The sequence below is a fragment of the Camelina sativa genome, chromosome 5, assembly GCF_000633955.1.
Source record: "Camelina sativa cultivar DH55 chromosome 5, Cs, whole genome shotgun sequence".
NCBI classification, from domain to species: domain Eukaryota; kingdom Viridiplantae; phylum Streptophyta; class Magnoliopsida; order Brassicales; family Brassicaceae; genus Camelina; species Camelina sativa.
The window spans coordinates 33,263,333-33,289,924 of NC_025689.1; the positions used below are offsets into that span (position 1 = coordinate 33,263,333).

Sequence of the window (26,592 nt, forward strand, 5' to 3'; positions counted from 1 at the left end):
TTTTTAAATTTCTAATTAATTTGTGTTCTACAGACTATAAACAATCATCGTGACCACCTAGAGAGCTGCAGAATCGGCAGTTGTGTATATCAATGTGAAGATGGTACGCTCGAAAGGTTGATCCAAACAGTGACTCGTCTGAAACATACCAAAGAGCTTACACTTGAGAACTATATTGTTGCCATGGGACCTATCGGTGGATATAATACGCTCAGGGTGTCCCCAAGTATATTCTCTCATCAGAGTCTCACTTCACTCGATATTCTCTAACAGAGGCAGAGGCCTTCAAAAGTTGTTGCAATCTTAAGACCCTAAAGCTTTGTGACATTATTGCCGATGTTAGTATCCTTAACAGTATTTTTGAAGCTTGCTCCTCTCTCGAGGTGCTGGTGTTGATCATCACATCCCTGAGCAGATCTGGTGTGTTGACGATCGAGAACAATAACTTAGAGTTCCTCCAAGTGGTTTGCCCTACTGTGATGGATAAAATGGAAGTCATTGCAGCTCGTTTGGAGATCTTCGACATCAAATATATCAACTGTAATGAATTCTTCCTTAATGCTCCTAAGGTCATTTTAAATAGGAGTTGTTGGGTTGCTGGTAAATACCCTCAACTCAGCTACAATATTTCAAGTCTCGCTCAGGTATATACTTACATATATAACTTAGCAACACTATGTTTTCACCATATATATATATATACTAGAAGTAGGCTCGCGCGATGCGCGATATATATTTCATTTATAGTTTTATTAATTCTTATATATCTTAAATCTGGATATATAATTTTAAAATTTTAATGTTCAATTTTTAAAAGTTATATTAATATGTGTTCTTCATGTTTTGACACAAAATAAAATAAATAGGAAATCTCGGTAAAAAGTTTTAATTGAAGTAGTTATTTCTTATTCATTATCTCATACAAAATTTATTGGATGTTTCTAAATTTTAATACATTATTAATTATATGTGTTTTATCATCATTTGTATTATGCAGATTTTTATATAGAGGGTATATTTTTAAAAATTGATAATTAATATTACTTTAATTTAGGAAAACAAAATTTATATAATATCTATTTTTATGCGACAACTTTAATCAGCAATTAAAATTAACAAAAGGATCTAGTAAGAGTAAGACTTACGTCTTAAATCACTGCTAACAACTTGTTTAAGCTTGTAATTTACACAAATCCACTTCAAGTTTGTGCACATGCCATGTTCTTTCTCTTGTTCAATACAGTCGATACTTATGCAATGTTGCTTACTTTTTTCCTTAAATATTTGCAAGTTTTAAAAATTGTTGTGTCGTCTCATATTTTCTAATACTTGACACAAATTAATATTATAATTATAAAAGATTAACTTTAACATTAATATTAATTCATAGCATCAAGACTGAGGAAAATATAGCTGTTTACATATACAAAAAAATGTAGCTGAACACAAATACTTTGTGCTTGTTTTAACATTAGTTTATCTAGAAATCAACAATAAAGGATACAAAGAAAAACGTTTTCTTACTCTCCTTATTTCCTCCAAATAAGTAAAAAACGTAGGTCTCTTCTTTGATGTTAACACCATTTTCCCCAACTGAGAACAATCTCTAACAAAAATCACATACACTATTGTTCTTTAATCAAACACCCCATAACCCAAATAAAAACTCATTTTCTATAGTTTTTCTCTCTGATATATTTTAAGTTTCCCACAAAACACATCAATATTTTTTCCTAATATATCTCTTAATATTTGTCTGTTTTCCCCCTTTTTCATAATTTGATTACCTTAATTTATTTTTTGAAATATAATAATTAATTTCAAATTACATAATATTTTAAGATTAACTACATCTTTTAACTTTTAACTGGATAAACTAAGGAAAAAAATATAATACAATTATTTGCCAGATACTTATGAGCCACTTAACTGGTATAAGTAATAATAAAAAGAGCTCCACATAGATCCCAAAAACAATTAAATACATACAATCGATTATGAAAAAAAGTTACTATCGAATCAGAACCCCCGTCATTAGTCTCATAATCATGCTCATATTTAAAACAGATTAGTGAGAAATTACGAAGAGCCCAAGCAAATAAGAAATAAAAATAATCGTAAACCATTTTCACTTGATAAGAATGAAGAACGATAAAAATCTGAAATATATATTTTGCTGAAAATATATATATATTTATATATTTATTTTTGTGTAAAACTGAAAATATCTATATAAGAAGGAAATATAGAAATTTATTTTTTTTGGTTTTGTGGACCTGTAGTTACTAAAGTCCAAATACAAATAATTTAAGTTAATTAGCTCCAAACAATAAATGAATACATGTGTCAGATATATAACATGTCAAGTATCATTTCCATAGCAAAAATTGAGGAAAACCTTCTCATATTATATAAGATATATGCATATAGTTATAATGACATGTTGTTTGCTCTGTATATATATAAACTTTAGGAGANTCGCCGTCGCGGCCATACACACACGTGGAAGACACGTGTGCATAGTTCCAGACGAGGAGTCGCGGTCGGAGTACGAGGCAGTGATGAAAGGAGTCGTCAGGAGTGAATCAACGGAAGTGATGGTAGGCGAATCTACGGAGGACGTGGTGGAGAGAATCTCCGGCGTGGATTTCATGGTGGTTGATTCTAAACGCCGCGAGTTCGTCAAGGCGTTGGGATTAGCGAAAACGAGCAAAATGGGCGCCGTTTTGGTGTGCAAAAACGCCACGCAGAAATCTATCCCCGGGTTTAGATGGCACGGAGTTTTGAGACGCGGCACACGTGTCGTGAGATCGGTGTTCTTACCCGTTGGAGGAGGTTTAGATATCGCACACGTGGGAGCCAGTGGTAATAATGATTTGAAGAAGCCTCCTAGCCGTTGGATTAAACACATAGATCCTCAATCTGGAGAGGAACACTTGTTTAAGCGTTAGTCAACGTTACCATTTCTATTAATCATGTAATATATAGAAAAGAATCTGCCCCCAAGTCAACAAAATTTTGATGATTTGTTTCCAACTGTATAGCTTTTCTTTTGTTTTGAGATTTTTTTGCTAAAAGATCATATACTTTTGAATTAGATTATGAGAACAATATTGTTAATACGAAATTTGCAAACATTAACCTTAATAATCTTTATTTTGATAAGAAGATCTTCAACTCTATTAATCAGGACAAGAGTTCACCCACTCGACTGCTAAGGAAGCGAAGTTAAATTAGTTGGGACTTAATTTTACACTCACAAAAGAAGTGGTGGACTTCATGATGTAATTGGGGATATATATTGAAACCATAAGTTTGTGTAAATCTGTTAACCGGGATAATTTTGAAAACAATTTAATCATTTTTGGCTCGTACGTGTGTGACGTGTGTCCAACAGTGAAAATCACAATTCACTTTCTTGTAAAGATAATTTCATATTTTATACAGAAAAAAAATTTCATGTTTATAACTTTAATATAATTTGGGAGCTTGAATGGATATTTGTTTCCATGTAAAAATTATTGTTCTATTAGACTAATTAATTTTCCTGTATCTTTTTATCTTTTTCCAAATTTATTGGTCAAGCTGACTCAAGAGGTGTCAAAAAAACATTAATTACCTGGCTTAAATAAATAAAGCTACAATTAGGCTTCAAACTTGTGGTTTTATAAATAAGTAGGTTTCATAACAACAGCCTCTCTATAGCCCTGTTCTTTTTCTTATCGTTACATTAGCGACCAGCGACACAAACATAAAAGGTAGCGGAGTGAAAAATAGAGGTGAGAGAAAAGAAAAGCTGTCGCCGGCGATCACTTTTATCATCGCTGGTTCCAAAAACCCGTCGATGGAATTTTTGGCGATTGAACTCTTCTCCTTCCCCAGAAAGAAAAACAGTCGTTGTGATTAATAATTACAGATAATTCATCTTTTCCTTCTATTTTTTCCCTTAAAAGCAGTGGAAAGTGGGTCGCTAAGCGACAGTTATTTAAACAGGGCCTATCCCTCTCAAAGTTGATACCATTAATCTCTTCCATCTCCTTGTAATTTTTCAAATCATATGGCATTTGTTCTTATCTATTCAACAATGGACGCTACACAGTTATTATCAATCTTGGAGCAGGCGTCCACACAGCATAGAGAAAGATCCAATAATGAGAATAACTGTGTAATGTCCATTGTTGAATACAGATGGTAAGATGCCATATGACTTGGAAAATTACAAGGAGATGGAAGAGATTAATGATATTAACTTTGAGAAGGATAGAGAGGCTGTTGTTATGAAAACTACTTCTTCATAAAACTACAAGTTTGAAGCCTAATTGTAGGTTTATTTATTTAAGCCAGGTAATTAATGTTTTTTGACACCTCTTGAGTCAGCTTGACCAATAAATTTGGAAAAAGATAAAAAGATACAGGAAAATTAATTAGTCTAATAAGACAATTATTTTTACAAGGTAACAAATATCCATTCAAACTAATATTCCCAAATTTTATGAAAGTTATAAAAATGAAAAAAAATTCTGTGTAAAATATAAAATTATCTTTAGAAGAAAGTGAATTGTGATTTTCACTGTTAGACACAATTATCTTTAGAAGAAAGTAAAGTTATAGACACACGTACGAACCAAAAATCATTAAATTGTTTTTTTTTTAATTATCCCCGTTAACCATTTGTTAACCGAGATTTACACAAACTTATGGTTTCAATATATTAAAATAGAGTTGAAGATCTTGTCCTAAGAATAGATTTGAAGATCTTCTTATCAAAATAAAGATCATTACGTTAATGTTTGCAAATTTCGTATTAACATCTAATTCAAAAGTATATGATCTTTTAGCAAAAAAATCTCAAAACAAAAAAAAAGCTATACAGTTGGAAACAAATCATCAAAAATTTGTTGACTTGGGCAGATTCTTTTCTATATATTATTATTAATTAATTAAAAATGGTAAAATTTTAACAAAAATTTAATATTAATTAATTAAAAATGATAAAACATCAATTTTTGTGGAACACAAAAAAAAATCACATAACATCAATTTTTCATATGAAAGCAGAAACGATCCTTTAATAATTTAACTTATGATTAACTATATATATTAGATAACTGTTTTCACGCCAAATAACTAATCTACTGACTACTGTATTAGATAACGGTTTTTCATGCCAAAATCATAAGTTATATTGTGTAGTGAAAAACCGTTTATCTAATATAGTAGATCATAAGTTAGGTTGTATAGTGATTATTAATTAAATATATTAAGATTGTATAGTGAATGAAAAAAAAAACAATTTAGGATTTAGTTTATTCCATGTATATGTTTAAGTGTTAATTTATGACAGTTTACAAGTATTTTTAAATTTCTAATTAATTTGTGTTCTACAGACTATAAACAATCATCGTGACCACCTAGAGAGCTGCAGAATCGGCAGTTGTGTATATCAATGTGAAGATGGTACGCTCGAAAGGTTGATCCAAACAGTGACTCGTCTGAAACATACCAAAGAGCTTACACTTGAGAACTATATTGTTGCCATGGGACCTATCGGTGGATATAATACGCTCAGGGTGTCCCCAAGTATATTCTCTCATCAGAGTCTCACTTCACTCGATATTCTCTAACAGAGGCAGAGGCCTTCAAAAGTTGTTGCAATCTTAAGACCCTAAAGCTTTGTGACATTATTGCCGATGTTAGTATCCTTAACAGTATTTTTGAAGCTTGCTCCTCTCTCGAGGTGCTGGTGTTGATCATCACATCCCTGAGCAGATCTGGTGTGTTGACGATCGAGAACAATAACTTAGAGTTCCTCCAAGTGGTTTGCCCTACTGTGATGGATAAAATGGAAGTCATTGCAGCTCGTTTGGAGATCTTCGACATCAAATATATCAACTGTAATGAATTCTTCCTTAATGCTCCTAAGGTCATTTTAAATAGGAGTTGTTGGGTTGCTGGTAAATACCCTCAACTCAGCTACAATATTTCAAGTCTCGCTCAGGTATATACTTACATATATAACTTAGCAACACTATGTTTTCACCATATATATATATATACTAGAAGTAGGCTCGCGCGATGCGCGATATATATTTCATTTATAGTTTTATTAATTCTTATATATCTTAAATCTGGATATATAATTTTAAAATTTTAATGTTCAATTTTTAAAAGTTATATTAATATGTGTTCTTCATGTTTTGACACAAAATAAAATAAATAGGAAATCTCGGTAAAAAGTTTTAATTGAAGTAGTTATTTCTTATTCATTATCTCATACAAAATTTATTGGATGTTTCTAAATTTTAATACATTATTAATTATATGTGTTTTATCATCATTTGTATTATGCAGATTTTTATATAGAGGGTATATTTTTAAAAATTGATAATTAATATTACTTTAATTTAGGAAAACAAAATTTATATAATATCTATTTTTATGCGACAACTTTAATCAGCAATTAAAATTAACAAAAGGATCTAGTAAGAGTAAGACTTACGTCTTAAATCACTGCTAACAACTTGTTTAAGCTTGTAATTTACACAAATCCACTTCAAGTTTGTGCACATGCCATGTTCTTTCTCTTGTTCAATACAGTCGATACTTATGCAATGTTGCTTACTTTTTTCCTTAAATATTTGCAAGTTTTAAAAATTGTTGTGTCGTCTCATATTTTCTAATACTTGACACAAATTAATATTATAATTATAAAAGATTAACTTTAACATTAATATTAATTCATAGCATCAAGACTGAGGAAAATATAGCTGTTTACATATACAAAAAAATGTAGCTGAACACAAATACTTTGTGCTTGTTTTAACATTAGTTTATCTAGAAATCAACAATAAAGGATACAAAGAAAAACGTTTTCTTACTCTCCTTATTTCCTCCAAATAAGTAAAAAACGTAGGTCTCTTCTTTGATGTTAACACCATTTTCCCCAACTGAGAACAATCTCTAACAAAAATCACATACACTATTGTTCTTTAATCAAACACCCCATAACCCAAATAAAAACTCATTTTCTATAGTTTTTCTCTCTGATATATTTTAAGTTTCCCACAAAACACATCAATATTTTTTCCTAATATATCTCTTAATATTTGTCTGTTTTCCCCCTTTTTCATAATTTGATTACCTTAATTTATTTTTTGAAATATAATAATTAATTTCAAATTACATAATATTTTAAGATTAACTACATCTTTTAACTTTTAACTGGATAAACTAAGGAAAAAAATATAATACAATTATTTGCCAGATACTTATGAGCCACTTAACTGGTATAAGTAATAATAAAAAGAGCTCCACATAGATCCCAAAAACAATTAAATACATACAATCGATTATGAAAAAAAGTTACTATCGAATCAGAACCCCCGTCATTAGTCTCATAATCATGCTCATATTTAAAACAGATTAGTGAGAAATTACGAAGAGCCCAAGCAAATAAGAAATAAAAATAATCGTAAACCATTTTCACTTGATAAGAATGAAGAACGATAAAAATCTGAAATATATATTTTGCTGAAAATATATATATATTTATATATTTATTTTTGTGTAAAACTGAAAATATCTATATAAGAAGGAAATATAGAAATTTATTTTTTTTGGTTTTGTGGACCTGTAGTTACTAAAGTCCAAATACAAATAATTTAAGTTAATTAGCTCCAAACAATAAATGAATACATGTGTCAGATATATAACATGTCAAGTATCATTTCCATAGCAAAAATTGAGGAAAACCTTCTCATATTATATAAGATATATGCATATAGTTATAATGACATGTTGTTTGCTCTGTATATATATAAACTTTAGGAGAAAAAAAAGAATATGGTTTGAGCTTATGGTGAACGAATACTATAAAATGAAACGGAAGGGATGTTTATCTGTGAGAGTAGACGTGACAAATCCAAAAGAACTCCAGATTTTCAAAGAAGTCTTACTTATGTGGGGTGAAGAAATGAGGGTGCTGGAGATCATATTCAAGGTGGGAAAAAAGCTTAAAAATACCTCATTNCTATTAATCATGTAATATATAGAAAAGAATCTGCCCCCAAGTCAACAAAATTTTGATGATTTGTTTCCAACTGTATAGCTTTTCTTTTGTTTTGAGATTTTTTTGCTAAAAGATCATATACTTTTGAATTAGATTATGAGAACAATATTGTTAATACGAAATTTGCAAACATTAACCTTAATCATGATCTTTATTTTGATAAGAAGATCTTCAACTCTATTCTTAGGACAAGAGTTCATCCACTCGACTGCTAAGGAAACGAAGTTAATATATATATTGAAACCATAAGTTTGTGTAAATCTCGGTTAACAAATCAAATGGTTAACCGGGATAATTTAAAAAACAGATTAATCATTTTTGGTTCGTACGTGTGTCCAACAGTGAAAATCACAATTCACTTTTTCTAAAGATAATTTTATATTTTACACAGATTTTTTTTTTCATTTTTATAACTTTAATAAAATTTGGGAGTATTAGTTTGAATGGATATTTGTTACCATGTAAAAATAATTGTCTTATTAGACTAATTAATTTCCATGTATCTTTTTATCTTTTTCCAAATTTATTGGTCAAGCTGACTCAAGAGGTGTCAAAAAAACATTAATTACCTGGCTTAAATAAATAAACCTACAATTAGGCTTCAAACTTGTGGTTTTATAAATAAGTAGTTTTCATAACAACAGCCTCTATCCCTCTCAAAGTTGATACCATTAATCTCTTCCATCTCCTTGTAATTTTCCAAGTCAATATACCATTTTATCTTATCTATTCAACAATGGATGCTACAGAGTTATTATCATTCTTGGAGTTGGCGTCCTCACAGCCACCACCACCATCACCAGTACCATCAAATGCAAGAAGGACACCATCATCATCACCATCTGAAGCAGGAGGAAAAAGGATCCGAAATGCTGAGGACATGGACCGGATAAGCCAACTTCCGGATGAACTATTGGAAAAGATCCTTTCGAAAGCACCCTTTAAATCTGCTGTCATAACAAGTTCTGTAACTAAGCGATGGGTGAACTTGTGGAAACGGACGCCTCATTTATCTGTGGACATGAGTTTTATCATGCAAAATGGAGGTGATGTTCACCAAGATTCTAAGAGTTTTTTCAAAGGGGTGACAAAGGTTTGTTGAGTTTTCTTTTCCTAGATCCTTACTTGTACGTCTATATATATAGGGTTTCAATTTGATATTTTCTTTGTGAAGATGAAAGAATACATAGATAGGTCGACTTATAAACTGATGCTTTAGATATATTATATAATTTGTTTTGAAGTTGTGTGGTAGAAGAAATGTTCTACCACACATACGGTAATGAAGTCAAAAGTATTTAGATAACCTAAAGTGAGAAAAAATTACAGATGACAAACTATCTCTTAATTAAACACACTTGTTAACGTTTGATGGAAACCTCATTTTTTTAACAGTTTATCACGCCAATAATTTAACTTATGATCTACTATATATATTAGATAACCGTTTTCACGCCAAATAACTAATCTACGATCTACTGACTACTGTATTAACGGTTTCTTGTGCCAAAGCCATAAGTTATCTTGTGTAGTGAAAAACCGTTTATCTAATATAGTAGATCATAAGTTATGTTGTATAATGATTATTAATTAAATGTTTTTAGATTGTATAGTGAATGGAAAAAAAAAACAATTTAGGATTTAGTTTATTCCATGTATATGTTTAAGTGTTAATTTATGACAGTTTACAAATATTTTTAAATTTCTAATTAATTTATGTTCTACAGAGTTTAAACAATCATCTTGACCGCCTAGAGAGCTGCAGAATCGGCAGTTGTGTATATCAATGTGAAGATGGTACGCTCGAAAGGTGGATCCAAACAGTGACTCGTGTGAAACATACCAAAGAGCTTACACTTGAGAACTATATTGTTGTCATGGGACCTATCGGTGGATATAATACGCTCAGGGTGTCCCCAAGTATATTCTCTCATCAGAGTCTCACTTCACTCTCACTCACTCGATATTCTCTAACAGAGGCAGAGGCCTTCAAAAGTTGTTGCAATCTTAAGACCCTAAAGCTTTGTGACATCATTGCTGATGTTAGTATCCTTAACAGTATTTTCGAAGCTTGCTCCTCTCTCGAGGTGCTTGTGTTGATCATCACATCCCTGAGAAGACCTGGTGTGTTGAAGATCGAGAACAATAACTTAGAGGTCCTCCAAGTAGTTTGCCGTACTGTGATGGAGAAAATGGAAGTCACTGCACCTCGTTTGGAGATCTTTGACATCAAATCTATCAACTGTGATGATTTCGTCCTTAATGCTCCTAAGATCCGTTTTAATAGGAATTATTGGGTTGCTGGTGAATACCCTCACCTCAGCTACAATATTTCAAGTCTCGATCAGGTACGTACGTACATATATAACTTAGCAACACTATGTATTCATCATATATGCATATAGTTATAATTAATGACATGTTGTTTGCTCTGTATATATATGAACTTTAGGAGAAAAAAAGAATATGGTTTGAGCTTATGGTGAACGAATACTATAAAATGAAACGGAAGGGATGTTTAGCCGTGAGAGTAGACGTGACAAATCCAAAAGAACTCCAGATTTTGAAGGAAGTATTACTGATGTGGGGTGAAGAAATGAGGGAGCTGGAGATCATATTCAAGGTACACATTAATTTACTTTCATGCATGTTTGGATATATAACTTTAATCAGCTTTCTTTCGCACTCATATATTGTCATGTTACATATTTGCCTTTTAATTAGGACGGCAATGCTCGTGGAGAAGATCAGGGTGATCAATCTGCTTTTATCAGTGGTGGAAAACCATTTCCAGATGCTTTCTTCAGGGTTGCTACTGTTTGGATGTATAACTTCGATCGTGCGAATGAAGTGCAATTTGCATTAGCGTCACGTTTTGTGAAACACGGAACTGTGATTGACAAGCTCATGATAGAGACATCGACGTACCCTCCAATGAAGAGGCTATTAACTGAAGGAAAAGTAGCCCAGCTAAGGCAACTTTGTGACCATGGTTTAACTATTGAATGTTTCTGATCGATCATGAGTTCTGGTTCCAAATCTATCCCATTCATACCCTTTCCCCTTTATTACTTTTGAGGATTATCTTGTTTCTTTATATTTCAAGAACTGTTTTTTTTTATTTGGTATTTGCTTCTGTACTTTAAGGTTTGATATTGTATTGAACTATTGATTTGGATTTTATCTGGTTTTGTTTCATTATTATTATTATTGTGTTTCTGTTTTGGTCAATGCTTATCAAAAGAGTAGAAGGATGGATCGTTTCTGCTTTTATATATATGAACTATTGAAGAAGATGAATATATATGTTGTGGCCAACAAAGCCAACTTGGGAATCTTTGTCCTTTAGAAAACCCCACCACAATTTTAATGATGTTTTTAGCCTTCCATAGGAAGACATCTACACTGCCTAAAGTGAAGCATCAATCTTCATGTTAGTAGCTTTCTCTCCTTGACATGCCACTTCCTCTCTTCTCTAAATATTGCTGTTTTACATGCATGGGATGATGATGATGATGATGTTGATCAAAGTCATTTCCTTCAGATATTACTGGGAATCAAAGTCTGGTTTCGAAGGGTACTCAAGTCCCTGCAGCTCCGGCATTCGTCTTAGATCTTCTTCAGTGTATCCTGGGATTAACCAGTATCTCTTATCCATTCCAAATACCTATACAATGAATCCCCAAAAGACCGATAAAAAACAACTTATAGCATCAAAGGCTTTATACTCAGATGGAAGAAGGAATATTAAGCCAATGGCTTTGACTAATAACTAACCTGTTCAAAGTTTTTCTTTTTACCGAGATCATAACGCCACTTTGTAGTGGTTTTCTTCTCATATGCCTGTTCACAACTCAACACCAAGAAAGTTTCATGAGAAAGGACTGACTAAGAAAAGTAAATAGTCTAAAGACCAAAGTTCTCATTAGAGCGAAAAGATAGCCATGGGAACCGAAACTGTAAAGAGTCTAAAACCTATGTTCTAACTGGAAACAACGGAAAACTCGAAGCTTGAGCAATGGGATTCACCATAAAGTGTAAGGAGTTGAAACATACAAAATGAAGAGAACTTACCTCTATAGTTGTAGTATTGCCAGCTACCAATGAGATGTGCATGATTAAGAAACCCATCACGCTCAAAGCAAAGGCCAAGTTTAAAACTGTCGTATGATGAAGACTGATTAATAAAGTGAAACCAAATACACTAAAATAAGTACCATATATAGTATTAAGGAAGTTCAAACATACCAAATGCAAGAAAAGTAGTAGCAAGAGTTCCCGGGGTTCCAGGTATTTCTTCATCACTAAAGAACGCAACGAAGTGCGGCATAAGAACCAAAGTCACAAGAGTCGTCTCTAAGAATGTGTAGAACTGCATTTGAAGATTATAAAAAACACACAGAAGTTGTGACAAGAGTACCAAGATTACAATACCTCAAGATGGAATAAAATTAGTGCTAATAAACCAAACTTACCAAGAAAAGAAGAAAATACTTATAATTTAGTGCTCCTACACAGTTAACAACCCAAACACAATGGTGATCCATCTTCAACACACACCGACCACCTAGAATTGAATCAACCTCACAACAATTTCAGTTTTCAAGACTCTACTATAAATATCTGTAAATGGTAAATAAGAGAAGAAGCTGATGGAAACTTACAAACAGAACAATGATGACAACGGGAAGGTTTTAGTTGATTGCACTTCCTACAAAACCGAACTCTTGGGTTTGAAGAATCTTGCTGTAAACCAACGAACTCCAAACTGTTTAACGGATCAGATTCACCTCTTTCCTCATCAGTAGATGGTCTCCAGTTAGGAGGCACAACACCAGGATCAGTAAAAACAACAGAGAAGTAGCTCCACAAAAGCATTGCAAGCTGCAGCAAAATGAAAAAAAAAAAGAACACATCATTTGGCTAAAATTCACATCTAAACTTAGTTGACCAAAAATTGACTAAAGCACGAAGCTTTAACAAGAATAAGTAAGCTATGATCTCGAGAGAGAGAGAGAGAGAGAGATTGACTTACAAGGAAATGGAAAAGGATTAGGATAGTTAGAGCAGCAAGAGAATCAAGGCCAACTTGAGAAAGTGCTGCAGGTCCATAGTTAGTCAAAACGACAGCGTAGTAAGTAACACCGACAACACCAAGAACCAAAAGGATCATGATCGATCCAAGACCTCGTAAAGCCGTACAGAATTTGAATACGTTCCAAGCCATTGTTGTACCAGATCTATGCATAGTCTCTCTCTCTCTCAAACCAAATTGTTTTTTTTTTCTTCTTCTATATATATAAAAAAAGAAGCCTTTTTTTTTTTGGATCTCCTTCAGAGTCAAGAGAAAAGACGCGTAGTCAAAAGAAGATAATTCCAAGGCCAAAGCAAAAAAATGAAGTTTGTTTAGGGCTTTTTAATCAGAGAAAGGGTCTAAGAAATAAAATGAGAGTGATGCAGAGACACCATGGACGAGGAATGATGATGATGGTGGAGGGGGGAGCTTGAAGAATGAGACTTTTTCTCCTTTGTTGGATTCGTTTTTCCCCTTTTGGAGCTAACAAGAAATTTCAGACCAAAACTAAAAGATTTGTTGTTTAATGACTTTGAGTTAATCAAAGTCTTTCAGGAAGCCCAAACTGTATAATCAGATTGGTTTTTTTTACTTTCCGTCTTAAGTGTATTTTTGGTTATATTTCCGATAGGATTAAAATTTTAAAAAAAAGGAAAACGAAAAAGACAAGCGCCCACCGTGGGGCTCGAACCCACGACCACAAGGTTAAGAGCCTTGCGCTCTACCAACTGAGCTAGACGGGCTTGTTGTTTAATTATCTACATAGTACTACTTGATATTATCATCCATTCAGTGGTGCTACTCAGATTTGGGTTTATGGAGAGACTCAGTTTCTTACTTTCTTGCTAGTTAATGGTCAGTTTTTCTTTATTGGGCTGTATTGGGCCAATAATTTATAGATATTAATAGGCCCTTTAACCAAACTTCTTCTTCTCTTACTCCAAAGAGCAATAAAAGAGTAAAAAAACACTAAAAAGACGAATCCGAGCTGAGAACTGAAGATGGCTTCCATGGCGTCACCGACGACTTGCTTGTACCACCACAAATGCCGGAGAAAACTTGTTTCCTATGCCCGTCGTATCAGTGCCTCGATTCCAGACACTTCAGATGACAAACATTCCAAGCTAATTGGTCGAAGGTACTCTCTCTCTGGATATGAGACTCTGTTTATCACCGGACCAAAGTATCTGATTTTTGAAATTTCTGTGAAATTGGAAGAGAGATCATACTTAAGAGCAGTGAATTAGCTATGATCGGAGCTATATTCCAGCTCAGGTACGTTTTCTTCTTCGACAGGATTCTACATCATTGTACAGATCAGGTGTTATGATGGTTTTTAGATGATGAAGATGATGAAATGTTGTTTTGTGATTGGTTTAAAGTGGGAAAAAACCAGATTATCTCGGAAAACAAAAAGAACGAGAGATTAGCTCTGTGTCCTGCCACTAATAACTGTATCTCCACTTCTGAGAATATCAGTGATAGAGTCCATTATGCTCCACCATGGTAAATAAATATTCATATTTTTGGTCTTCTGCTTTGAAATAATAGTTGATCATTGCTGTTGCGTGTCCTGGGTGTGAGTAGGAACTATAATGAAGGAAGGAAAGCACCTGTAAGCAGAGAAGTTGCAATGAAAGAGCTTCTTAATGTGGTATAATATAGACATGAACTAAAATCTTATAAAAAATTGACCACTCAGAGAAAATTTTGATACTCGCCCTGTAGTTACATCAGTTCAATGACCATTTGTTGCCAGATCAAGTCGGTGAAGCCTGACAAATTTACTCCTCGGATTGTGGAAAAGAAGGACGACTATGTTCATGTTGAATATGAAAGTCCAATCTTAGGGGTAAGTAATATAGTATGCTTTCTTTTCTCTTTCTCAATCAACATAGCTAAAGATTTTGGACTCTTTGGCAGTTAGTAGATGATGTTGAATTCTTGTTTGGGAAGAACTCGACAGTGGAGTATCGATCTGCATCGCGTAAAGGGAACTTCGACTTTGATGTGAATCGAAAGCGAATAAAGGTAAAAAGAACTTGGATGCTAAATTATCTCTGTTACTGCCACTGGCTAACAGCTAATCTGCTTTCCTTTTTTATCTGTGGAGGCATTGCGACAAGAGCTGGAGAAGAAGGGATGGGTATCAGAGAACAGCTTCTGATTAAGGACACAAAAGAGTTTCCAGATTCTAATCTTGTCTAGATTGAATTTCTTAATGTAATGCCCTATGTAAAAACATTTCAATAAACGAGAGAAGTAGTGTTTGAACACAATGATTTGAGTGATTCATACAAAAAGAAAACAGTTTTGGAGAAACTTCAGATACGAGTCATGATTTCAACTGTGAACCATCAAACCCAACAACAGTTCATACGAGTTCTACAACTCAGGAAGCCTAATGTTGAAGTGAAAATAACAAACCACAAGGACATGGGTTGGCTAAATGAGCTTAGTCTTTCCTCATGTCCTTAAGTTCAGTCTTGATACCGTCGGGCGTCAGCCTTAAGTATCATAATCTCAAGCTTGTCTCTCTATTACGGCAAACAATTCACAAAGCATTAGTCAGAGACAAACAATTAACGAAGATGCGCAACATTGATATAAGTAAGTGTTCTGGTAATATCTTAGACTAAACGCAAATGATATGAAGACATAGGCTGAGTTTTTGGTGGTGTTGTGACAAAAGAAGACACAAATAGGGCAACTTACAGTGTAGATATCCCTCTCGGTAGTAGAGGCGAAAACAGTTTTAACCAAAGTCAACTGCTTCGGTCTCTGAAAGGGGAGTGTTCGAATCCTACATGGTGGCAGAAGACGATTAAATAAGCAACTGAATTATTCATTTTATGCTAACAACAATGCATAACACCAAAGCAGGGATGAAGATAATCAACAAAACTGTTTAGGTAGCAGAAGAGGAGTCGGAGACTTGAGCTGGTTGTCAAGGAAAGGCATGATGAGTGTGGAACCAGAACCTTGAGCACCGTATCCAACTCCCTCATATGATCCAACAGCGTCGTAAGTAAAGACACACCCTTCTCCTGGATATAATCAAGACTAAAGATCACACAATGTACCTCTTCTATAGGCACATCATAACAAAGAAAAAGAAGAAGAGCATTTTGCCTTCCTCGTCAAGCCCTCCTAGAACATTAAAGACATAGTAGGAGAAAAACCACTTAAAATAAAACGGGGTGGAGAGAGGCACACTCTTACTTATATGTTAAAAAAAAAAAAAAAAATCTTATACATGAAAAGGTAAATATATTTGATCAAAAGACCAAAGGAAACCTCACCAAGTGTCTGGATTTGGATCAAAGGACCAAATCAAACCACACCACGTGTCTGGATTTGAGATCCTTCTGCAATGCTTTCACATCAGCCTGAAAGCCAGAGGAAGACAACACAGCTTTGTCTGCTCTGCAGAAGTTAAAAGAAGACAACAGCTTAACAAGTTTCTTGCAAGTTTAACTAAGATGAGCATTATATGTGACTGACTGCAACACCTTCTAATTTTGCAATCACCATATCTATATACTTAGTTAGCGTATGATTCAAAAAATAGTCTAACAGATTTCTAAAGAGTTCTATAATAGTGATTCCATGCACTTTTTTGTACCATTGCTTTTTAATATAAATGAAGACTGCAAAGCTGCTTGTCTAGAATAACCAGAAGAATGCATTTTGATGATGCACCATTATTTAACTAAACAAATCGAGGGGTTAGGAATTTCAGAGTCTTACAAGTATATAGCACGCTGCGGTTCGACACCATCTTCGCTGGAAGCAGACTTCAAACAACCTATAACCCAAAAGAGAATATCAAGTTTCATAGCATAGAAAACAGTTTAGTCAATAGAAAGAGCAGACAAGATTGGCGAAGTTGGCCATCTTAGCCACAGCTCACTGTTTCAAGTGTCCGGTACAGTAAACAAACCTATAGTTTCATAAGCGTTATAAGAACAAACGAGAAAACAAAGGCCAAACACAGAGACAGTCAAACATACGTTGTTGATATCCTAGCAGCAGAAAATAAATCTAAGTGAGAGTACCTGCTGTTTTGTTATTCCTGATACCTATTGACACCCAATTAAGAGTAAATATCAATGTAAAACGTTAATTAAGTAACTTTCTATAACATAATTTATCAAAGAAGAAGAACACAAACCTCCTTGAAACTCAAAGCAGAAACACTTCTTGAATCACCATCTAGCTTTCTCAAAATGGCTCTGTGATTCCTATCTCTATAATTGAACCATAGCTGTAGGAAGTATAGAAGCTAATCTTAGTATATGACTGATACAGGTCCGTAACTAATTCTTTTTCAAGGATGTTTGGAATCTTCATGACAAATATAGAATACAAACAGCGTACCTGCCGCTTCTTGTCCAGTCATGGCATCAACAAACAAGTAACACTTCTGTGCGATTCAGAAATTTCTTCACGTCGTCCATCATGCCTTTATCTATCTGTCACAAAGAGTCAATTTCATTACTAAAGTTGCAATAGATATATGATACAATAACTTTCAAATACGAAAGATTACCTGAAGCCTCCCTGCAGTATTCATGATAACTACTTCCAAATTACTCTTTTTTAGCTTCTTTTAGACCTTCTTTAGCTACATCTGCAGGTCTTACATCAGTCCCTGCTGTATGAACCAGCACACCAACCTGAAACAAAGAGGGCATCGAGTATTATCACATGCTCACAAACAGGATCTCTTAAGCCATTTCTACGAATGCATACGATGCTTCAAAACTTAAAAAAAAAAATCAATACCTGTTCAGCTAAAATGAAAAGTTGATGGATGGCAGCAGGTCGGTAAACATCTCCAGCAATAAGCATGCAAGACATTCCCTGTAGATATCATAAACGTCAGTGTAATTTGACATAGAGTAACAAACAATCCCATCCAAAAATCTACATTGTATTTTAAAAAAGCATACCTGCTGCTGCTGCTTCTTTGGAGCAAGCAAACAGTTGTCTTCCCAAATCCTTAGAGCCCAGGCAACAGTATTAATGTAGGACCTGCGTGAGTTACTTAGCAAAGTGTAGATCAGATACTTATCCTCCACCCATCAATTTCACTAGCTCATCATGTATAACCTACAATGATAAGCCACACTTTAGTCAAGATTAATGTTTCCGAGCCAATTACCAAAGCTAATAGCTTTGATTATTACAAGAGAATCATAAATTTTTGCTGAAGAGCAAAAAGAAAAAAACAGACAAAAAAAAGAAATCGAACCTTAGGTAATGAGTTTGATCTGCAAGCAGCCTTCACTTGCTTATTGTGTTACGGTATATCTTCCATGGCCAGCAACAGTCTTCGATTTTTACCCAAGTCCATAACTCTCGTCTCAGCTACTCAACACAGAACATCACAAAGAAGACAAGGTAACCAAAAATCAATCTAACAAAACCAACCCAACAGAGATAAAAACTAAAACAAAAGAAGGAAAACTGGAAGGCAAACCGTGGAGGAGGAGAGAGAAGCTGAAATTGCTGGTAGAGAGGCTACTTGTAGTCACTGACAGCTGCAGAGGAGAAGAAAGCATCAGAACAACACTAAGAGTCATTATCAAAAATTTATCATATTTAAGTGAAATAAGTTATAATTACCTGTGACAACAATCACAAGAATCACTGCAAATGCAGTGCTTCCTCCATCATAACATCCTTCTTTGATACCCTGTCGATATTTGTTTCCAAATAGGCAAGATTAAGCAAGACCAAGGTTAAATTGAAAGTTGACATTACACTTGTAAAATTGGAAAGAGCATGATTCTAATTAAATTGATTTCATTACAGACCTCTGTTTGTTAAATCCCAAGTGCAAAAGACGCTACTGCAGGAACCAACCATCAAAATGATCAAAGTGAGACCATGGCAAGCATCCCAAAGAAACCTCTGTGATGAAAAAATAACAAACTCGCCATATGAGAAACTCGCCTAAAAAGCACAAAACAAATAACAACTGTGCATCATCTTCATACCAGAAACCGTAAACGGTCTTGCGATTTAGCAAGTAATCATCATCTGAAGGATTTTGGTCAGCCACTTGTTTAACCTCTCATTCTCCTTATCTTGTTTTTACCGCAACCTTACATATTTACTAGGATTGGACCCGCGGGAATATTTACTGATACATATAACTTTTTAGCGCGGGGAAATATTTACTGATACATATAACTTGTAACAGAATGAAACATGTTACACTTTTATTTTTACTATAGTATAACATAGTATTATTAAAAAATGAGTACATTAAATGCCATTTAATAAATGGTAATATAATGATTTTTATATAATAAAATAAATAAAACTGAAATTTGTTGACAGCATAAGAAATATTTGCGGGTATTATCATAATGATTGGAGACACTATTTATTTTCATTTTATTATAATTTGATTTGCAAATAGTCTATTTTGACCTAAGTAGGTGATCGTACCAGACTTTTTAAATATGTAATAACCCAAAGTAATATATTATTGTGCTAAATTATGTTACATGTTCTGATCTGTTGCAAAGTTATAGTTATCTCTATTGAAATGAATTTGATTAATTACTCCAATAATTGTTATAATTAGTGATGGAGAAATCAATTCAATTAGGAAAATTATTTGTGAAAGAAAATATATTTATCGTTTGAATATAAAAATTTGTTGGATAAAATATACGCTACAATTGGCATATGATATGCTCAATAAAATATGTTTAATATTTCGAATTGATGTTTTTAAAAAAAAAGTATAAAATTATTACATTTTTTTTTTATCATGTGATCATTATGGTCTCTCCTTTCTTTCAACCCTTTCTTCCTATATATTTAGATATAGCACAAATTTTAAAAATATATTTTCTTATAATCTATCATAGAGATTTAGTTATCAGTTGTAATCAAAATCTCTAATTGTTATGTGTTTCTTTAAAGAGAAATTTGTACTCATGTAATCATCATCAACCGTATAGATGAAAATTATCACTAAAATTTTGAAAATTTTCAACTCCTTAAATCATGTTTTTTTCGTTTCACTATACGTATATATCATCGTAATCATCATGATTTAAGGGTTCAAAGTTTTGTTGACTTCATATTATTTCCTTAAAATCTACAATGTACATACAACAATCTAATATTTTATTATTTGAAATATACATTTAAAATAAAGTGTGCCAGCAGACAGTTAATTCTCAGATAAACGCATGTCTTTCGTTTACTTCTTACATTCGCTCCCGCATGTCGTTTACGCAAGAGTATCTCTCTTAAAGTTATTTTTTTTTTCCTTTTTTCTTCAAACATAATCAAGAAATTGCTCTATAATCAAGAACTTTTGGCATATTCTTATCGATTAATTTTGAATTTCTCTCTTTGACCCTTGAATTTTTAGCTTAACTCTCTATCAAACGATAAGTTTTCAGGATTTGGAAGCGGAGAAGCCATTGAAACTGCCGCAACAAAGGATGAGAAATGGAACACATGCGGTGGTTTATGGTATCTTTCAAATCAATACTTTTCAGCGGTTTGTTATTACTCTCGTCTCTCGACACAACTAAAGAAAACCCGGAGCTTTGTGTTAAATCTGTGACTGAAAAAATAACCACCATTTGTAAAGAATAATGGGAAAATGAAGCAAAGAAATTGGAGAAGGTATGGTGAATTCAACCTTGAAGACTAACATATATATTTATAGGTCGATGTAGATCGGTTACTTGATTAGGGTAGTTAAGGTATATTCTCTTTAAATTTAAAATATTCTCTTTAAATTTGAAATATATGGCATAATTGATCGGTAATAAAATCTTTGAATTAATAATTTGTGGGGTTTGTTAGTTTAGGATAGTAATTAATGAGATTTTTGATTTGGAAATCAATTATGTGACTCAAATTTAGAATCAGTTTGGTAATCTAGATATTTGTTGAGGATTGATATATTTGTTCATAATTGATTTTCCTAAAACACAAAAACGTGTAGGGGGAATGTTCCGAAACTAATGCCCTTTTGAAAACAGTTTTTCGATCCTAGATATAAACAGACAATATAACCCGATAACCCATCATGTATGTCGCGGATATTTATTGCCCGGATCCGATTTTGTTGATTTCGGGTAATTTTTTTAATTTGACCCGACCCGGAAATCATTTTGTACTTCTCTTTTACTAATATAGAGATACTACATTCTATTTTAACCTAATTACTTGCATAATTGTTTTCCTAACACAAAATAACCCAATAGCATATATGGGTCTTCTTATAAAACAACATGGCCCATAAGCCTTTTCTTCTTTCTTGTACGACACAAAACACATCTTCTCATCTTCTTCATCTCACGATCCTCTCATCGTTTTCACAACACCACTTCTCTTCATCACCTTCCTCTGATATCATCAGTACCATGTTAGGCAAAGGATCAATTTCCAACACTCCCTCTTGATCCTTTTGCCTAACCCCCAAATTTTCAAATTCCAATTTAGGGATTGGATCCCCTTTGCTCCTTGATCTTCTCTTGTGACTCCTTTCTGCCATGGATAGACTTCCCTCAAAACATTAACAGAATTTACTGGTAAATTCTCATGCTCCCTCGGCTCCCTCATCGTTTCTTCTTTCACAATCTCCTCCAAAACGTTTACTCTCTCAGATTTGTTACTCATCTTTATATGCAGCATCTTCTTTTGCAGGTGTTGGTGTGTGTAATCCAAATGAATACTCTTCTCTTTGCTCCATGCACAAATTCGTTTCACAACAATTGTTACCCTTGCTGGTAACATCACCAGCTCCCTCATCATTCCAAATTCTGTAGATCCTCTCAGTTCCTGCAAGACCATCTTTTTCTCAACCTTGTTCTTCATCTCATATTTCTCTTCTTTTACACCAACCTTAACAGGAACGTGGGGATTCTTCCTCTGCATATACCCAGGTGCATGAATCCGACCATCAGTTTCTTCTCGAAGATAGTTCAAATCATTACATACAAGTAATTTCTTTGTCTTTTTCTCCATCATCTTCTTGTTCTTCATGAATTGATCTCCTTCTTTGTGTTTCTCTCTAGCCTTTTCTTTAACTCGTTTCTTCCTCATATGCTCTCTGATTTCTTTCAGAACCATCTCTTTGTCTTGATTGATGTTCATCTCAATACGTCTCTGATTCAAATCGATTTCAGCTAAGACTTGAAGTTCCCTTTTGCTCAGGTGCTTTTGTGCGAGACTCACGTCTTCAATATCCTTCTTTGCAATCTTCTTCTCATCCCACCAAATTTGTTTCTTCATCTCAATCTCCCTCAGGCACTTATTCTCCATGAATTGAGTTTCTACTGTGTAGTTGAATTTCTCCTTAAATGCCCTTTGTTTTACTTCTGTAACATTTGATTTTTGAGTCTTCTTCAGCAGGTGCTTTTCTGCTGGATCCACACCTTCATTCTCTGTTTTGACGGGTTTCTCATCATCATCCCATCGAGGTAGTTTTCTTACCTCTCTCTCTCTTAGATTCTCGAGCTTTAATTTCGGGTTCACAGTAATTCGTTTCTTGTCTACTTTCTCCCAACTCAGAGATTTAGTCTCTTTGATCTCTGCATTTTCTTGTTCTTCTTTGACACTTTCTTCATCCTTTGAGCGAAAGTGTTTTACGACGTCTGCAACCCTTACATGTGATTCCTCTTTCTCCCTCACTTTCTTAATCTTCACAATCTCATCAGATTTGATAGGACTCATCACTTTCTCATATCCGACAATTGAGTTGATCCCCTTTTGTTTCTCATCAATCATGGCTGAAGACTGATGCTTTTCTTTGTTTTGCACGTACTCTTGCGAGTGATCTAGGTCGTCGATCTCCTCTTCATTTTTTCCTTTATTTTCCATAATCCACTTTTTCTTCTTCTTATACTCCTTTCTTAATTCTTGAATCTGTTTTTCTTCTTGTCTCTTCAGTTTTCCTTCTGTTCTCTTAACCTGATTCACTCCTCTCTCTTGCAGGTACCTTTCAGCAGTAACATAAGTGTGATCTTCATCCTTTTCCATTACTCGGGTGAGTTGTGAGTCATGCCTCATATTTATTTCCTTGACCTCTTCGCATCTCACTCTAAAACTTGGATTACTTCCCTTGGGGCTCTGAATCTTTGATTCTTTAATTAACTCAAGGTGTGGTTCTTTTGCAGGTTCTCTCTCTTGAGTCTTGCTCGAACCAATTATCATTGTACACTCTGTGATTACTATCTCATGAGTCTTTCCTAGAGCTACCTCAGTCTTACCACGAGTATTCTTCACAGTCGAGCCTGCTACAACTCCAGCAGGTCCATTCTTCCTTTCAGTTAAGTTTCCAAATGCATTTGATACCTTGTGTTGCTCTGCAATCTGACATGTTTTATCAACTTCTTGGTAGACATGCTCAGTTTCCCTTATGACAGTTTCTGCTCTACTTTGCTCCTTGAGACCGATACCATCCTCACTTGCATTCACCCTTGTTTGGTAAGTCATATTCTCAGTCCAGTCAGTTTGATTGTCAACTTGTTGATTTTTGACCTCTTGTTCTACACCCTCTACCATCAAGTATTGATGGATTTCTTGTTGTTCATTGCTTGATTCTCCCTTAATCACACGGCTTAGTGATTGTTTTTCTACACTCTCCTGCAGGTCAACAAGTTCTCCAGTTCCACATTCTTCTCCATAATTTCCAGGTTCTGTTTCTGCCCCTCTTTGTGGTCCTTCTCCTTGTTGTACTTTATTCTTCATTCTTGAAAACTTAATAGAATAGCAATCATTTCTCATGGCTGCCTCCAGTATCTTCTCTCCCTTTTTATTTGTGATTGTGCATCTTGATCCACCGAATATGATCCCATAGCCATCATCCATCAGTTGAGGAACGCTTAGGTAGTTTTGTTTCAGACAAGGAACCAAAAGGACATTTGTCAAGACGCTTTTTCCAGTCTCTGTCATCACAGTGACTGATCCTCTCCCTTTACTTTGTACCATTTCACCGAAGCCTAGCCTCACATGTGTTGTGACACTTGTGTTTAACTTTGAAAACCAGCCTTTATCTCTAGCCATGTGGCTAGTGGCCCCACTATCAACCACCCACACATCTTCATCGCTTGCTTTTTGTCCATGAGTTGCTGTGAACAATGCTTCTTGTTGGTTGTTTTGTTCTTGATTTTGTTTGTCTGCTTGTGCTTTAGTTTGTGCTTCCTTTTGAACATTTTTGAAATTCTGTTGCAGTACATCCCATGCATCTTTCGAAGATTCAGTGTCAGACAAATAGCTACTGTAAATCTCTTCAGAGACAGCACTACACAACAACTGTAAGGCTGCCTGATCTTTCACCTTTAACTCCTCCCAATTTGTATTCTTTTTCTTCTCATCTTGGATTCCTTCAATTACTACTTTCCACAACCCTCTAGACCTAAGTAGGACTCTTGTCTTTATAACCCATAAGTTATACTTGTTCCCCTCAAACACTGAAATCACTTGTTGATTCTGCATCTTTACCCAAGACCAAGTTTAGATCTCAGATTTGTACCTGATTTTTCCGTCCTCTGTTTTCTTCTACGGTACGCAGCTTGTGCCTTTGACTTCTCTTTGTTTCTTGTGCAGATTCTTCAAACTTCCAGGCCACCAAGACCTTGGAGCTCTGATACCATGAAGGATTTTGGTCAGCCACTTGCTTAACCTCTCATTCTCCTTATCTTGTTTTTACCACAACCTTACATATTTATACTACATTCTATTTTAACCTAATTACTTGCATAATTGTTTTCCTAACACAAAATAACCCAATAGCATATATGGACCTTCTTATAAAACAACATGGCCCATAAGCCTTTTCTTCTTTCTTGTACGACACAAAACACATTTTCTCATCTTCTTCATCTCACGATCCTCTCATCGTCTTCACAACACCACTTCTCTTCATCACCTTCCTCTGATATCATCAGTACCATGTTAGGTAAAGGATCAATTTCCAACATCATCATCGTCTCCACTGATGCCTTTCTCTGGTAGTCCTGAGCAAATTTGACAATCCTTGAGGCTGATGCAACAAAAAAAACATGCATACCAAAATAACCAAGACATATATAAGCACGTATCATTACCGCAAACTTACCCCAACCATATCGCTGCTTGTTGTGATCCTTTGCCAACAACACAAGAATTTTATCTCAGATTCAATAACGGTTAAGATTGTATCTATTTTTTTAGTATGTAAGAAATTGACGGTCACGATTTGATCTCGTGTGATATTTCAATGGTTAAGATTAAATAAAATAAAGTCGGTAGTCAAACCAACTTTGACTCTTGTATATTCCCTTTTTTTGGTATTTCCTTTTCCTTTGGTATTTGCTATTTCCTTTTTGCGTTACGATCATTTTTTTTTTCAATATCTTATTCTGTTTAATTTTATTTGTATATTTAAAATATCTTACATAATTTAAATCGTCTATCTTACAGGCAACATACGTTATCCACACTCACTATTGAATAAGTGAACCAGAGCTACAGATTTTTATTTTTTAAAAATTATTGGCACCAAACGCATTTTTTTTTTTGTTAATCAGTCCAAATTATTGAGAAATACAAATGTGTCACAAACTGACGAGTATATGTGAGAGATATATAAACCGCCAACCATTTCAGAGTGAACCTGGAACAAAAGCATACTTGTTAATACTTTCTATCAGCCTTTTAAAATACAAATTCATCTCAGTCACTACTTACCAATAAGTCCTACACAAGCTAGTTTAATAACTTACTTTAAAACATAATATTAAAAGTTTAAGTTACTTTTTTGACAAATGTTTTTGTGTTTCAATGTCATGTATAGAGAGAATTCGGATTGTGATTTTGTTGATTAGTTAGAATAAGTTTTTCTATTTATTTACAACATTCTGAACAAATTTCTAAACATGCAAATAATTATATTTAAATTGGTTTTTTTTTCAGGAAAAAAAAATCCATCATTTTTTCTGCAAAAAAACATATAATAATTAGAATTTGTAAAATACAGTTTTTTTTAACAAACTATTAATAATTCTTACTTTAATAGCATGAAAAGCTCACAGCTTCCATGAATATAGTTGTAATTTAAGAGGTTGACAAAACACTATTCAACTACTTTTCACCACTTGAGTTGAAGATGTTAGAAAAAATTATTCAACTGATTCAATGAACAAAAAGTGTTCAAATTGTTCATCCATATTTTTGGAAATGCCATTGCAATCAAGAACAAACAAACTTATCTAATCTAATTTCTACAAAATCATTAGAGTACAAACTCATCTACAACTAATATATAGGGAGTGACTATACGGAAAATATACGGTTAAATCAGGTTACGACACAGCACGCTTGGGTGTTCCCAGCGCTTTTAAGGCTACTGGGTCAGGGCCAGATATCACCGCTCTCCTAGCGGGGGTTTGGCAAGTGCGATGTCCACCTAAATTGAAACATT

General features: G+C 33.9%; 3 protein-coding genes, 1 long non-coding RNA gene, 1 other non-coding gene and 1 pseudogene across 10 annotated transcripts; 3 read left to right on the forward strand and 3 right to left on the reverse strand.

Moving 5' to 3' along the window:
- Positions 2,436–4,298, forward strand: LOC104788357. Its single transcript, XM_019245443.1, has 2 exons — positions 2,436–2,946; positions 4,189–4,298. Exons 1-2 carry the CDS (start codon positions 2,436–2,438, stop codon positions 4,296–4,298), a joined length of 621 nt encoding a protein of 206 aa, XP_019100988.1.
- LOC104789807 (F-box protein At3g60790-like) lies at positions 8,805–11,141 on the forward strand. Its single transcript, XM_010515452.2, has 4 exons — positions 8,805–9,161; positions 9,796–10,416; positions 10,521–10,691; positions 10,793–11,141. Exons 1-4 carry the CDS (start codon positions 8,805–8,807, stop codon positions 11,081–11,083), a joined length of 1,440 nt encoding a protein of 479 aa, XP_010513754.1. The 3' UTR covers positions 11,084–11,141.
- LOC104788358 (probable protein S-acyltransferase 14) lies at positions 11,312–13,691 on the reverse strand. Its single transcript, XM_019246181.1, has 7 exons — positions 13,104–13,691; positions 12,733–12,952; positions 12,544–12,635; positions 12,317–12,440; positions 12,143–12,228; positions 11,846–11,911; positions 11,312–11,735 (listed from the first exon to the last, which is right to left on the reverse strand). The coding sequence occupies exons 1-7, from the start codon at positions 13,314–13,316 to the stop codon at positions 11,616–11,618; spliced, it is 921 nt and encodes a 306-aa protein (XP_019101726.1). The 5' UTR covers positions 13,317–13,691; the 3' UTR covers positions 11,312–11,615.
- TRNAK-CUU lies at positions 13,813–13,885 on the reverse strand. Its single transcript has one exon. It is a non-coding gene; the product is annotated as a tRNA-Lys (tRNA).
- On the forward strand, positions 14,101–15,421 carry LOC104788359 (annotated as a pseudogene).
- LOC104788360 lies at positions 15,395–19,259 on the reverse strand. 6 transcript variants are annotated; one of them, XR_002038293.1, is made up of 16 exons: positions 19,148–19,259; positions 18,965–19,061; positions 18,774–18,843; positions 18,628–18,688; positions 18,400–18,515; positions 18,098–18,257; positions 17,931–18,008; positions 17,695–17,821; positions 17,523–17,617; positions 17,317–17,409; positions 17,201–17,224; positions 16,893–16,950; positions 16,445–16,568; positions 16,048–16,189; positions 15,858–15,945; positions 15,395–15,679 (listed from the first exon to the last, which is right to left on the reverse strand). It is a non-coding gene; the product is annotated as an uncharacterized LOC104788360 (long non-coding RNA). The 6 variants fall into 6 exon arrangements; XR_002038294.1 differs by having other exon boundaries at positions 16,043–16,189; XR_002038296.1 differs by having other exon boundaries at positions 15,858–16,189; positions 17,523–17,613.